The 13669-nt window shown below is 67.8% G+C and overlaps 2 protein-coding genes across 10 annotated transcripts in view; one reads left to right on the top strand and one right to left on the bottom strand.

Annotated features, from left to right (window-relative positions):
- The window catches only part of MARK2 (microtubule affinity regulating kinase 2), a 68256-nt gene extending 65657 nt beyond the window's left edge, over positions 1-2599 (top strand). For 5 of the 9 annotated variants that reach the window (XM_051833084.3, XM_051833083.3, XM_051833079.3 and 2 more), the window contains 2 exons: positions 190-234; positions 670-2599. In XM_051833084.3, coding sequence (XP_051689044.1) covers positions 190-234; positions 670-1030 — 406 coding nt within the window. In that variant the 3' untranslated portion in view covers positions 1031-2599. The remainder of the gene's footprint in view (positions 1-189; positions 235-669) is intronic. The other 4 variants (XM_051833086.3, XM_051833085.3, XM_051833081.3 and 1 more) reach the window with 1 other exon arrangement.
- A 181-nt stretch (positions 2600-2780) lies between these two features.
- RCOR2 (REST corepressor 2) lies at positions 2781-7550 on the bottom strand. Its single transcript, XM_008274327.5, has 12 exons — positions 6683-7550; positions 5937-5993; positions 5664-5744; positions 5502-5554; positions 5255-5416; positions 5052-5176; positions 4896-4965; positions 4590-4805; positions 4232-4309; positions 4043-4100; positions 3667-3914; positions 2781-3579 (listed from the first exon to the last, which is right to left on the bottom strand). The coding sequence occupies exons 1-12, from the start codon at positions 6807-6809 to the stop codon at positions 3265-3267; spliced, it is 1590 nt and encodes a 529-aa protein (XP_008272549.3). The 5' UTR covers positions 6810-7550; the 3' UTR covers positions 2781-3264.
- Between the last annotated feature and the right edge of the window lie 6119 nt (positions 7551-13669).

Here is a 13669-nt window from a genome sequence, read left to right as displayed (position 1 = left end):
GGGACTGTCAGGCTGCCAGTGGGAGGTGCTGCAGAGCCTTGTTGGCCCGCAGATGTGGCCAGGTGGCCTTTGGCTCAGGTCCTGCCCACCGGCGGGCAGCACCTTCCCAGACCCACCCTCACCTGGGTCTGTGGTGGTGGAAGGAGCGAGAGACCCAGCACTAAACTCTCCCTCGCTCTGTTTTTTGAGGAACCTGAATGAACCTGAAAGCAAAGACCGAGTGGAGACGCTCAGGTGAGAGGGCCGGAGCCAGCACTGGCCCTGCCCGGGCCACTGGGCTTGCCACAAGCCTCCTGTCCGTCTCTTCCTCTGCCACCCGGCTCTTCCTCCGGTGGCTCTGCCCTGTCTCCACCCTCTCCGGGCCTCCCTTTCCCGAGCCCCGCTGCACAGGTCTGGAAATTGGAGCCCTGGGGTGGGCCGCGGGGGCAGCAGATGAGTGCCCTCGGCGCCGCTGCTTCCGGGAGGCAGTGCCCAGCGCCCCTTCCCTGGCTCTCCTGGTCCAGCGAAGTCCTGCGCCCCTCAGCCAGGGTCTCGGGGCTCCCTCTTCCGGCTCGTGCGCCTGCGCTGCTCCCCCCGCTGTTCTCTGGGCCAGGGTCTGCCCGCCAGGGTGGCTCTCCCGTGGGTGGGGTGCCTCGGCCGCCCGCCTCACACGGCCCCTGCTCCCCGCAGACCTCACATGGTGGGCGGCGGCGGCAACGACAAGGACAAGGAGGAGTTCCGGGAGGCCAAGCCGCGCTCGCTGCGCTTCACGTGGAGCATGAAGACCACGAGCTCCATGGAGCCCAACGAGATGATGCGGGAGATCCGCAAGGTGCTGGACGCCAACAGCTGCCAGAGCGAGCTGCACGAGAAGTACATGCTGCTGTGCGTGCACGGCGCGCCGGGCCACGAGGACTTCGTGCAGTGGGAGATGGAGGTGTGCAAACTGCCGCGGCTCTCGCTCAACGGGGTCCGCTTCAAGCGGATATCGGGCACCTCCATGGCCTTCAAAAACATTGCCTCTAAAATAGCCAACGAGCTGAAGCTTTAACCGGCCGCGGGGCCGGCGGGCGCGAGCGAGCGCGTGGGCCAGACTGCAGCGGGCGGGCCCCTCCCGCCGGCCTTCCTTCCGGGTTGTTTCTTCCACGTTTGTGGGGGATGGGAGATGGCTCTTCTCCCTCCCCCACACTCGCCCCCGCCCAGAAATTCCTCCTTCCCCTCGCTCCCCCACAGGAGGCAAAGGAAGGGGAGGGGTGGGGGGGCAGGGCTCCCCTCGGTACTGCGGTTGCACAGAGTATTTCGCCTAAACCAAGAAATTTTTTTATTACCAAAAAGAAAAAAGAAAAAAAAAAAAAAAACCCAGCGGCCACCTTTCCTCCCTGCCCCATTGGGACAGTTGAGACTGGATCTGTGGGGTTTCCCGGGAGGGTGGCTCAGGGCTGGAACACTCTCAGGCAAGAGTGGTGGAGCTCCCGGTCAGGCCCTCCGCCAGGCCCGCTTCGGGCTTATCTCCCCCTCCTCCCCTCCTCCCCTCCAAGCGAACCACCAGAGGTGGCCTTCCCCTGCCCTCGAGCCCGGGAGCCCCTGGGCGGCCGGGCGGAGGGCCACGCAGCACCCCTGCCCCTCCCTGCTGAGCTGGGCACTCCCTTCCACTAGCTGCTGTGGGGACATTGGCTCCCCTCCTCAAGTCTGTGCCATCTTCTCCACCCCTCCTGGTAGAAGGGCCCGACCCCAGGCTGGAAGAGGGGAGGGGCCGCAGGGCGAGCCGGCTCCTCGGCCCCCTGCTGGCTCCCCGCAGGGCACGCGGGCATTCTCCGTTCTGGGAGAGCCTTTGTCTGCAAGCACAGCCCCTCACGTCCCTCCTCCCAGTGCGTCCCCGTCATTGGCATTAATCCGGGCACCGGCTCGTCCGCACCACTCTCATCTCGGCCTCGCCTTCTCCGGACGCTGTCGCCCTCCCCTCAGGAGACACTGTCCAGGGCCTCCCCTGGATCGGGCGGCAGGGCCACGGGGTGGGGGACGGGGTGGGCGAAGTGCCTCCCAGCTTGCTAACCTCCGCGGCCGGCGTGGGAGTGGGTGGCTGTGGGCGCTTGGCTGGTGGCGGCCACTGCATCCCTTAATTTATTTCTCTGCTGTTTCTGTTCTTGAGAAATCGAGGGGGGGAGTCCCGCAGAGGCCACCCTGCCCTCACCTGAGTTGTACATTTTTTGTGATGGGTTTTATTTTTTATTTTATTATTTTATTTTTTTTCTTGATTTATGATGACTCCACCCCTCCTTCATCACCCCACCCCCCATCCCCACCCCAGGCCAGGCTTGGAGGCCTTGGGTCCTGGGAAGGGGCCTCGCCAACCTCAGCCCTCCTGCCCCACGCTCAGCCTGTGGCTCCGGCTCAGACCAAGGGCTCCCCCCTCCTCCTCCCCTGCCCTGTGGAACAGCCCGGGTGCTCCCAAGGGGCCTGGCAGGGAGGGCATGGCTTGGCTCCCATTGGGGGTGGGGGCAGGGGTAGGGGGGGCACCCAGGCAAGGTGGCCCCTCCCCACCTAGCCCCTCCTCCCCCGGCCCTGCACTTAGTTTCTCCTCTGGATCAAACACGTAATAAAGAGAATGTTTGGAATCTGAGCCGCAGCCTCCTGTGTCTTCTCCCAGCCAGGCAGAGACCCAGTCCCCGTGGGCAAGATGTGGCCCAGCCCACCTGCCTCGCAGGAATGAACTGACTCCAGTCTGGGGCCTGGCGGGGGGGTGGGTCCAGCCCCTCCCACCCTCAGGGCCCTTACACCAAAAGGGCAAGAGACACCAGAGCTTGGGAGGTTCGTTTTATTATTTTTTAAAAATGTTGAAAAATAAACCCATGTCTGCATAAGTTCCTACCCCCCCCTCTGCAAGCTTTGTGGGGGGTGAGCTCGGTGGGCACCCTGAGAGCGACAGAGCCCCCGCCCAGCCCCTCTGCCCGCCCACCCCCTCACGGCCCTCCCGCCTCACCCCAGACTTATTGCTAAAGGGATGGGAATGAGAACAGCCATTGCCCCAAACTGTTCTCTCCCACACACTAAGGTCACCGGCCCCTGAGCACAAGGCCAAGCCCCTGCAGGCCAGGCGGCAGCCGGGAATCCAGTCCCAGCCAGGAAGCAGTCGGGCTCGGCTGCCAGGAACACAGGCAGAACCCACAGGTCCAGGCTGTGCCAACCCCAGCACTGGGTCTTTGAAAGGCCTGGCAAGAGCCCTGGTCCTTTCTGTCTGTCCTCAGAGATGCCCAGGGACGTCCAGCAGAGGGAGACCCCCAGGGCTCAGAGTGAGGGTGCTGGAGGTTCCAGAGGGGCTCCGATCAGGGTTGGGGGAGGCTGAGGGCCAGGCCGGGCACTGTGGCGGGAGGCAGCCAGCGCAGGGCGGATGAGAGGTGGCGGGGGCTGGTTGGGGGCCAGCCGGGGCTGGAGGAAGCGGCCCTGCTGCAGTGGAGGGGGCTGGCGCAGCAGGGTGGGAGCCGTGGGCAGGGGCGGCCTTAGCAGCGGGGGCGGCTGCGACAGCGAGGTGGGCGGTGGCGGTGGGGGTGGTGCCGGGGGCACGGCGCGGGGCACAGATGTCGACACAGATGTGATCTGGACCTGAAGGCAAAGGGAGAGGAACGGTCACTGGGCCCAGGGCGGGCAGGCACACAGAGCCTCTGAGGGCTCCGGCTCGCCCTTTCTCACCTCGTCGTCTTCCTCTGGAGCCGGCGCGGGGGCGGGCGCAGGGGCCGGGGCGGGGGCCCCTCTCCTGGCCTCCTCCACGGGGCCTGGCCCTCCAGGAGCCCCGTCCTGCTCAGCCTCCCATTCCTGTAGCACCTCCTCCAGGTTGAAGCGACGCCGGTAGCTCACGAAGAACGTCTTCACCTGTGTCAGCGTCTTGTTCCCGATCACCTCCGCCACAGCGCCGAAGTCTCGGCCGTACCTCCGGATGGCTGCGAGAGGCCACACGGGGCGGAGCGTCAGTGTCCCTGAGGGCCAGTCACTTCCCAGCTCTGTCCCCTCTGCTCCGGGCTCCTGGAAGGTTCCTGGGGGCCTCTCTTCTCCCCGGGGTCTAACCCACCTTGCACAGCCAAAAGCTGCTCATCTGTGGTCCAGCGGGAGTTGAACTTGGTGTTGGCCTGGAGGGCAAGGAGTGGCACTCCTCAGACTCTCGGATATGCGGAGACAGAAGCCCTGCTCCCCAAGCACAACCCCCCTTTCTGCGCCGACTCCAGGGAGAAGCCGCCCTTTGGCCCCCTCGCAGCCTTACCTCCGGGGGGCGGAGCGGGTCGATGCCGCCCTCCAAGGCTTGGCGCAGGCTGCTGTTGGTCTGCTTCATGCTCTGGACCTGGAAGGCCAGCGGCGCAGTGGGGAGGGGACGGCAGCCCCACCACCGCCACCCCCAGCCCTCACCTGGGCCCCCAGGGCACCCCGCGCAGCAGGACGCTCCTCACACACCACTCCTTTACCGCGGCCCAGAAAGGAGCCCGAGGAAGGCGAGTCCCGGAAAATGGAGCCGGGGCCAGGCCTGGCACCTGCTCAGGTCTCCCTTCTGCTCAGGTTCCCCCCCCAACCCCGTGCTGCCTGCCTGCCCCCTTGGCACAGTCCTCTCCTCTCCCCACCCCTACCTGGCGCTTGAGGGAGATGAGCTGCGAGTCGAGCCCTCGGAGCGTGAGGCTGGCCAGGTCCGGACTTCCTGACACGGCCGTGAGGCCCTCGGGGCTCAGGTACATGCCCTTGGGTGGGCGCCGCCGGGTGCGCAGAGGGTGGTGGCGGTACTGAGACACCTGTACCTCCTTCTTCCCAGGCCCCGGGCGGGCATTTAGGGGCCGAGAGGGCACAGGCTGCAGGCAAGAGAGAGGAGGCAGGTAGGGCGGGGCCGGAGGAGGGGCAGGCGGCAGGCAGGCGCGGCCAGCCCGGCTCCGGGGCCTCACCTCTCTCTTGGGGTCGCCAGCGTCGGGCTCTCCCTCACTCACGGCTCCTCGTCCGTCTTCAAGCTCATCACTGCTGACACAGGGGCCAGGGAAGGGATGACCAGAGGCCGGGCACACCGGCCGCTCCCACCCGGCGCCCACCCACGTGCCGCCCACCTGTCTTCCTTGTCCTTGCGGCCCCCCAGCCGCCGCGCCTGCCTGTCCATCACGCTGGTTCGGCTGCGAGTCTTCTTCCAGGAGTAGTAGTACTTCACCAGGCTGGGAATCAGCTTGTCGGGCAGCTGGCAGAGGCAAGGCCAGAGGCCGGGGCTCAGGGCAGGTGGGGGTGGGGAAGCGAGGGCCGGCGGCAAGGCTCTTACCATCTGCTGGATTCGCTGGAAGCACTTGCCGTGGAAGCCAAAAGCCTGCTCGAACAGCACCTTGTCCTCCACTGTCCACTCGTCGGGGAACGGGGTGAAGTTGGCCAGGTCGGCCAGCGACTTCTCCACATCGTGCTTGTGCCACAGCAGCATGCCCAGAGCCTGGCCGGGGAGAAGGGGCACCTGAGGCTCGGCGGCCCCTCGCACCGGCCCAGCCGTGCCCCAAAGCCTCGGGGCGCGGGCTCACCTGCTCGATGTTGTACCCGTGCTTCTCCTTGGCCATGGCAATGTACTTGTCGACTGCAGGGGCGGGAGGGCCGGGTTGGAGGAGGAGGGGGCCTCGGCCCCTACCCAGCCCCCCCAGGGGTCCGCCCCCACCCGTGCAGGGGGCAGGGCCCGCCCCACTCACGCTTGGCATCTGACACGCAGTGGTTGGGCGACCACACTAGCATCCCCTTCAGCTCCTTGTTGCTATAGCGAGCCGGGCTCTCTGAAAGGCCACGGAGACACTCGCTCAGCCCACGCGAGGCCAGAGGGCGGCAGGGGAGTGCAGCCTGGCAGGGGAGGCCCCCAGGGAAGCAGGGGCAGACACCAGGGGCAGGGAACTGCACAGCGCCCCGGGGGCGGCCCACCCACCGCTGCGGACCTCCACCCCTCCACTCCCAGCCTGCACTGCACTCACCGGGCTTGCACTCCGGAATGACCGCCTGGTAATTGGTTCCGACGCGGATCATGCTGTCTGTGGAGCCCGGGGGGGGGGGGGGGGGGGGTCAGGCCTCCAGGGAGATGTGGCGGGCGAGGTGCTGGCCCCGAGTTCTCCTTCTTGACCACCCAGGGCCCTCATCACCCCCGAGCCCCACTTCTCCCTCATCTTCCCCTCTGCCACCCTGAGCCACGGAATGACCCTGCCTAGTCACCGCCGTGGGGGCCGGAGTGGGGGCGGGGGAGAAGGGGAGGGGGACACAGGAGACAGTGTTGGAGCCCAGGCCAAGCAGGGTGCTTTGTTCCGGCCGGGGGTACGGGGTGGGGTTGGAGGGCAGCCCCCAGACCTGGACCACAGCCCTGCAGGGCGCCCATGGCTCCTCCCCACCACATGAGCCGCTGGGCTCCACGTGGAGGGGTCTCGCCAGCCCCAGCCCCAGGAGACCTCAATTCCATGCAAACTGGTCAAGGTATGCGGTACCCAGGCCTGGGTCCTCGGGGACGGAGGGCAGGGCAGGGCAGGGCGGGGCGGGCAGCACCGCCTCCACGCAGCCAGGGCCCGGCCTCCAGACTCCCCGTGTCGGCAGCCCAGGCTTGGGAGAGGAGCGGGGCGGCCAGGAACCATCAGGTCCGCCGTCGGCAACTCTGCCCTCTGCATCCCCACCGCCGCCCCCACCGCGCGCCCTCGCGGCCAGCGCGCCTCGGACCCTCGGCCGCCCGGCTCACCGTGCGAGTGCTCCTCCTCGCTGCTGTCATCCTCCGAGTGGGGCTGTCCGCCGTTGGGCGCCGTCTTGGCCCGGCTGCGGGACAGGATGCCGGAGCCCGCGCTCGGCTTCTCCATCACCGAGGGCATTACCCCGCCCGGCTGCCCCAGGGGGCGCGGGAGCCTCGGGAGAGCGACCGGGGTAGCCGCGCTCGCCGCGGGTGCCGTGCCCGGCCCGGCCTGGAGAGGTCGCCACTGAGGGCTACGAGCGGCGGGAGGTCAGCGTGGCTCGGGTCCGGCGGGGGCGCGCACCCAGCGGGCAGCCCCGGCGCGCTCTCCGCGACCCCCACGGGCGAGGGCGTCAGAAAAAGTTTGTGCAGAAGTGGGGTGCGCAGGGGAATGGAGCACAGGGTCCGGCGCGGCTGGGGAGCGCTCGCGCCGGGCGCCCCTGGGGGTCAGGGGTCCCCCGGATTTAGTCGGGGCACGCTGCTCGCGGGGCGCCTGGGGACCCCACCGCCCGCCTACCGGCGCCGTTCCGCGGGCGGGTGCCGCAGTGCAATCTGCGCGCCCCCACCCCGCCGCCGCACCTCCCGGCTGCGCCAGGGATGCCCCAGTCCCCCAGCAGGGACCCCCGTCCCGGCCAGACCCCTGCCCGCGACGGCACCCGGCGCTGGCGGCGGCGGGACGGCGCGCACGGCGCGGCGCTGGGGCAGAGTTGCGGGCGGCGGGCGGAGCGCGGCCGCCGGCGCCGCGCCGCCTCGCACCCTCCCCGGCGCGCTCGCTCGCCCGCTCGCCCGCTCGCTCGCTCTCCCCGGCGCGCTCGGGCTGCCGCCGCTCGCTCCCTCGCCGCCGCCGCTCGGTTCCTCGCGCACACAATGAAGCTGCTCGCAGGGAAGTAGTGCCGGCTGCGGCCTCAGCACCCCTCCCCCAGCCGATGCCTCCGCCAGCTGAACATCTGGCCCTGGGGTGGGAGGGAGGGCCCGGGGGGCGGGGCCTGGGGCGGGGGCCAGACCTCCAGGGGGTGGGGTCAGGCCCGGGGTGGGGAGCGCGGCCCTCGGCTGGACCCCCCCCCCCCCCGGCGTCCCCGGGCTCCCAGACTTGCCCCCGGGGGAGGGGGAGACCGGCTGCCCCCCAGGAGTAGCCGGGGGTCAGCCCCACCCACGCGCACACATCAGTGGGCTCGGGTTACTGCCGCCTGCCCTGGGGGCCCAGAGGCCGCCCGCCCGCCCGGGTGGAGCCCAGCTTTTCCTTCCATTTCCCTTCCTGCCAAGGAACTCCCACCCCTCCTTCCGCAGGGGGACCCCCCCTTCATGCGCCCTTGGGGGCCAGACGGATAGGGAGGCCGGACTGGCGAGCCACGAATTTCTCCAGGAGCTTCTGGGCCAGAGCCGGGCTTCTGGTGGATCTGTGGGTCCCCAGGGGTCACCCCAATTCCCTCTAACTGGTGCAGTGTTCACCCCAACACAGCGGCCTCCCGAGCTCAGGGGTGGGCAGTGGGACCCCAGCGGGGAGGTCTGGGCTGCGGGGGGAGCAGGGAGCAGGGTCTCCGTCACCCCAGCTGGAGGCGGCATCCCCCTCCCCCCGACAGGCACGGGCAGAGTGACAGACAGGGAAGCGGGTAGAGAGGCACAGACGGAGGTGGGGGAGGGGTGGGCAGAGACTTTGAAAGCCCGAGCCAGCCACCCTGCCAGGCACACAAAGAGCCAGCGCGCACACCGGGGCGGCTGCGCCCGTGCCCAGCCCCGCCGCCCGGGGCACGTGCTGCGCCGCACACAGGCCGGAGCCCCCGCGCGCGCAGGGCTCCCGGACGCACCTCCGCCGGGCACACGCGCGGTGCCCGGCCCCAGCCCAGCCTGCGCTCGCGCCCTCCTCTCCCTTCCCTTCCTTGGCCACTCTGTAATCAGATTCCTAAATTTAGAAGCGGCCCGGGGCCCTGCCAGGGATCCCCGCCCCCACCCGCGGCCTGCGGCTGACCGGCCCGGTCCTGCGGTCGGGCCACGACCCGGCTGGGCCGCCTGTTCCTGGGGGCTCCCGCGGGTGGCTGGGCACAGCCAGCCGACCCCACCCGCTTTGCCGTGTTGTCGGGCCACACGGGGCCACCCAGCCAGCAGCCACGTTGCCGCCACACCTCGGCCAGGACTGCAGGTCCTTTTTTCCTCTTCTGAAATCCTGGACTGGGCAGCAGGCCCTAGGGCAGGGAGGTCTGGACACAGGACAGTGAAGGGACCAAGAGCCGGGCAGAGCAAAGAGGGCCGCTCCCAGGCTGAGCAGCCCCCACCCACCCAGTGCCATCCCTCCCCAGCCCCAGCCTGGCCACCACGGCTGCACACCACGCTCTCCCGCCCTGGCCCCTGCCCCAGGGTGAGGCCTGGCCTCTGATGGAGACCCTCCCCCACCCCTTGCCTCCTTGGCAGACTCCCCCCAGGGTCTGAGGTCTGAGCATCAAGCCCACTTCTGGCCTCCTCCGCCAAGGCTGGCCCAGGCACAGCCGGTCTCGGAGCCTGGATCCCCAGGACACACTCCCCACCCCCCACCCCACCCCACCCCGGGATCCTAATTCGGTTCTCACTTATGTCTGGAACAAGCACTTGGGGCCAAAGGAGGAGGAAGCTGGGAGTGGAAGCTAAGTCCCTGGGGTGTAGGGGGTTCCTGGGCCCTGGTGCGGTGAGGTTTGTGTCTGGGGGGCTGGGCTACAGCATGGCTTGAGTTTGTGGGTGACTGGGGGGACACAGTGTCCAGCAGGAGGAAGCAGGTTCCTAGTGTGCAACCTCCTTCCCTGGGGGCAAGGGCACAGGGTTAGGAGGGGGAGGGGCAAGGCCCCACCCCTCCCACCTGCTGCAGCCGCCCCCTCCCCAGCTGGCCCCCTCTTTTGTGCGGAGCCACACAAAGGACAAGGGGCCCAGGCCGGCCTGGCCATCTGCTCCCAGCAGCCTGATGGCTCTTAAAGAGACAGCAGCCCCTCCCTGCCACCCTGGGGCTGTGGGGCGGGGCTGTGCTACCAGGAGGGCTCTAGCTGTAGCCCCCCAATCCCTTCCACCTTTCCCTGGCTCCCCAAGCCCCCAGGTCAGGAACTATATTCCCCCACGTGGTCAGGAACAGGAGGGTGTGGGTGGAGAGAGAGGGAGACAGCCCCTCCTCTCCTCCAGCCGGGCTGTGAACACAGTGGCACCAGAACGGGGTCCCCCGCCCCCCTGAGGCCCCCTGCGCGCTTGGGGAGAGCCGCTACTCTCCCGGGAAAGCCCTCCCCGCCATTTCTTCCTTCTGTAGGGAGTGCCTTCTTTTTGGGGGTTGGGGACCAGGCTGTGGGTGCTGGGCAGCAAGCCAGTGATCTGGGAGACTGAGGCTTCGCTCAGCCCCCACCTAGGCCTGGGCCTGAACCCCTCCCTCGCTGCAGCCAGGAGGGGCTCCTTACCCTGGGCCCCCCCAGGGCAAGGCTGCCGGGCCCAGGCCAGAGCCCCGCACTGATTGGTGCGATTGTCCTGCCCATCTCCCTGCTGGGCTGTGGCCCTGCCCTGGTCCCCCGGGTCCCTGCTGTGTTCTCAGCACCCAGGCTCTCGGTGGCTGCTGCCTGCCCCAGTGGCCCTTCTCTGTGCCAGCTCCGCGGCGCCCAGCCTGCGGGGCATCTCGCCTGGCCGCCCTCCTCGAGGTGAGGCGGAGAGGACAAAGGTTGCTCAGGATGCTGGCAAAGAAATGGAGAGTGACCTTGGTGAGCCACCCGGGCTCCCCTGGCGCCCCCTCCTCCCTAAGGCGGGGGCAGCTCCAGCCAATCCCGGGCGCGCCAGCTCTGCCAGACAGACTGGGACTGTCCCGAGCCCTGGCCCAGCGGGGCTGGCCGCTGCGGTGTGGAGCCGGGACCCAGGCCAGGCCGACCGAGGCCACGCCAAGGGGCTAAACTTGGGGAAGGAGGCAGGCTGGGGGGTGGGGGAGGCTGGCGCGTGGGGGGGGGGGGTTAGAAACCCGGCTGGGGAGGGGGCGGGCCTGCAGGGAGGTTAGGATGGGGAGATGGAGGCGGTGGGCTAGGCAGCGGGAGGAGTTGGTGAGCCCCCCGCCCCCCTGGGCGGCTCATTCCAGCCTAGACAGGAATTCGGCCCCTCCCTGCCCTCAGACCCACTGGGGCCCCCTGGCAAGCCCAGGTGCCGCCCTCCCACGGCCCCCACCCCACCCCAGCCCGCCACCCCCGCGCTAGCTGAGGCTGAGGTGGCGACGGAGGTGGCAGTCCGGGGATCGGCTGCACCTCCGCACCGGGTGGCTGGGCGGGGGCGGCCTGGGGGGCAGGCAGGCGGCCCATCTAGGGGGGTGGCGCTGGAGGAGCGCAGAGCAGGCCCAGGCGGGAGGTCAGCGAGGAGACCCCGGCTTCCTGACGCCCACGCCGACGAAACCTGACTCCCTGGGCCGGGCGCGTACCGGGGAGGAAGGGTCAGCGAGACCTCGGCGGAGACAGACGGAAGGCGACGGGGGCCTCCCCGGCTCCGCGAGGGGGTGGCTTCCAGACCCAGGAGCCCGCCTGGTTTCTACGGAAACTGGGAAGAGGGCCTCACCTGGGCAACAGCTGCGCCCTCTGGCGGTGTCGGCGTGGACCGAGGCGGGGGTCCCACCTCCGCCTGGGCACAGATGAACGCTTATGGAGGCTGAGCCTGGGGCACCCCAGGGAGCCCACGCTCGCGGGGAGAGTGCCTGGGTCGCGGTCATCTTGGGCCATTGGAGTCCCCTGGACCCTAGGTCCGTCCCCGGCAAGTCCTGCCCCAGAGCCGCCCGCATCAAGGTCAGGTGCAGCAGAGGCCCCTAGAGGCCGGGCCGGGGGACACACACGCGGGAGCAGCCCACCAGGCAGGCCCAGGAGCACAGACCCAGGCCGGGTGCAGATACACGGCTGCCCGCCACCCTCGAGTGCCCCCTGCAGCACGCCCCGTGCCCAGCGCCTCCCTTAGCACGACAATGGCTGGTACCTGAGCTCCGCTCTGCCAGGTACTCCCAGGGCTTCTGGCCTGGCCGCGAGCACCCTTCCCACCTCCCCTCCCCGTGGTCCTGCCCCCCCCACCTGCCACTTGAGACTGTCTACAAGGAAACCCCTCCGTGGCCTGTGACCGATTCAGCTCCTTCCATCTCTCTAACGTGGACATCCCTTGCCCCTCAAAGCAACCACTCGGGGCTCCCCATGCCCCCCTTACCCACTCTGCGCACCTCACTTCGCTGCCCCTCCCACAGGGGTGGAGCCTTCACACATCCACCTGCTAAAGCCCTGCCTTCCTGACATGCTTACCCGCCCCCCCATCCGTCCCGCCCTCCCTCCCAAGTTCACCTTGGATACCCCTTCCCGCCAAAGCCACTGCCCCGGGTTTTGTTTTTTTGGTTTTTGGTTTTTTTAAGCTAGACTTCTTCCAAGAGCTGTTCACACCTCCCTCTCCTGGTCCTCACCTCCTACTCACGCCCAAAACCCTCACACAGACTGTTCTCGCCAGGGCCACCAGCCTCCGTTACCGAAGCCCAAGGGCCCTTCTGCCACAGGCACGACTGGCCCCCTCCCCAAAACTGCTCTCAGGGTCTTCACCACCGTGTGCCCAGCCTGCCCCGTTCCCTGCCCCCACCGAGATCCCGAGCACCCCCTCCCTCTCCTTCCCTTCCTGCCAGGGCCGGACCCCGGCTGCCTTGCCCTGGCCTCATCCCGTCCCAGAAAGAGCCTCCAGCTGGCCTCCCGGCCGCCCCTCTTGTCCTCTCCTAATCTGTTCTTCAGCAGCCGGAGTGCTCTGACACCCAATCTGATCAAGGCCTTCTTCCGCCTCATTATCCTTGGATTAACGCGATTAACGTCTCCTGAGAGCCACACCCTCCACTTCTTCTTTAACTGTTTGTTTTAGACAGAGACAGATCTTCCACCTGCTGGTTCACTCCCCAAATCCCTTCAACAGCCAGGCTTGGGCCAGGCTGAAAGCAGGAGCCAGGAGCTCAATGCAGGTCGCCCACGTGGGCTGCAGGGACCTAAGTACTTGGGACATCAGCTTCTGTCACTCAGGGTGCACGTTAGCAGGGAGCTGGAACGGGAAGCCAAGTCAAGACTCAAGCCAGGCCCTTTGCCTGGGAGTGGGTGTCCAACGCCACGTGTTAACCACAGCACCAAATGCCCGTCCCCATGCCCCCTGCCTTGTTTGGGGAGCCCAAGGCTCCAGACACCATGATTGGTTCCGAAGTGGAACAGAGACACCCCCCCCACACTGGGTCAGCTTGCAGTACGGATGGGGCACAGCCCTGGAAACTGGGCCCGGGAGCCTTGGCTGCCACCTGTGACCTTGGGGGAAAGCCAAGGCTGGTGTCTGGCGTACAGGTTAGGACCCCCGCTGGGTCACCTGCATCCCATATCACGCCTGGGTTCAAGGGTTCAAGTCCCAGCGCCACTTCTGTTTCTAGCTTCCTGCTAATGTGTATCCTGAGAAGCTGCAGGTGACGACGGCTCGGCGAGCTGCAGCCTTGCCTGCCACGCAGTAGGTGCTTAATAACGCTGTGGCGGAGTAGGCTGACCTCCACCTGCGGTGCCAGCATCCCATATGGGCACCGGTTCAAGTCCCACCTTCTCCTCTTCCAATTCCGCTCTCTGCTTTTGGCCTGGGGAGGCAGTGGAAGATGGCCCAAGTGCTTGGGCCCCTGCACCCATGTGGGAGACCCAGAAGAAGCTCCTGGCTTCGGGTCAGCTCGGCTCAGGCCATTGCGGCCATTTGGAGAAAGAACCAGCAGATGGAAGACCTTTCTGTCTCTCTCTCACTCTGTAACTCCACCTATCAAAGAAATAAATAATTTTTAAAAAACCGTTAAATAAACTGAATGCTCTTTCTACCTGCCGCTGTGGACCTCGCCTCCCCGGGCACTTTCAGCGCTGTCTTGCAGGTGAGAAGCGGAGCCTGCAACCGCTCAGCTGCCTGAGCCCACGCAGCCCGAGGTGGCGGAGCTGGGAGCCAGGTGCTCCTGTCAGGGTATCCCCTCCCTTCCTGTGAGGCTGTGCATGGCTGCAGGAGGGGACC

Source organism: Oryctolagus cuniculus, chromosome 1 (assembly GCF_051225735.1).
Source record: "Oryctolagus cuniculus isolate XC-2025 breed Fujian yellow rabbit chromosome 1, ASM5122573v1, whole genome shotgun sequence".
Lineage (NCBI taxonomy): Eukaryota > Metazoa > Chordata > Mammalia > Lagomorpha > Leporidae > Oryctolagus > Oryctolagus cuniculus.
Note: the sequence above shows the minus strand (reverse complement) of the source record. Positions and strands in the feature narration are given on the sequence as shown.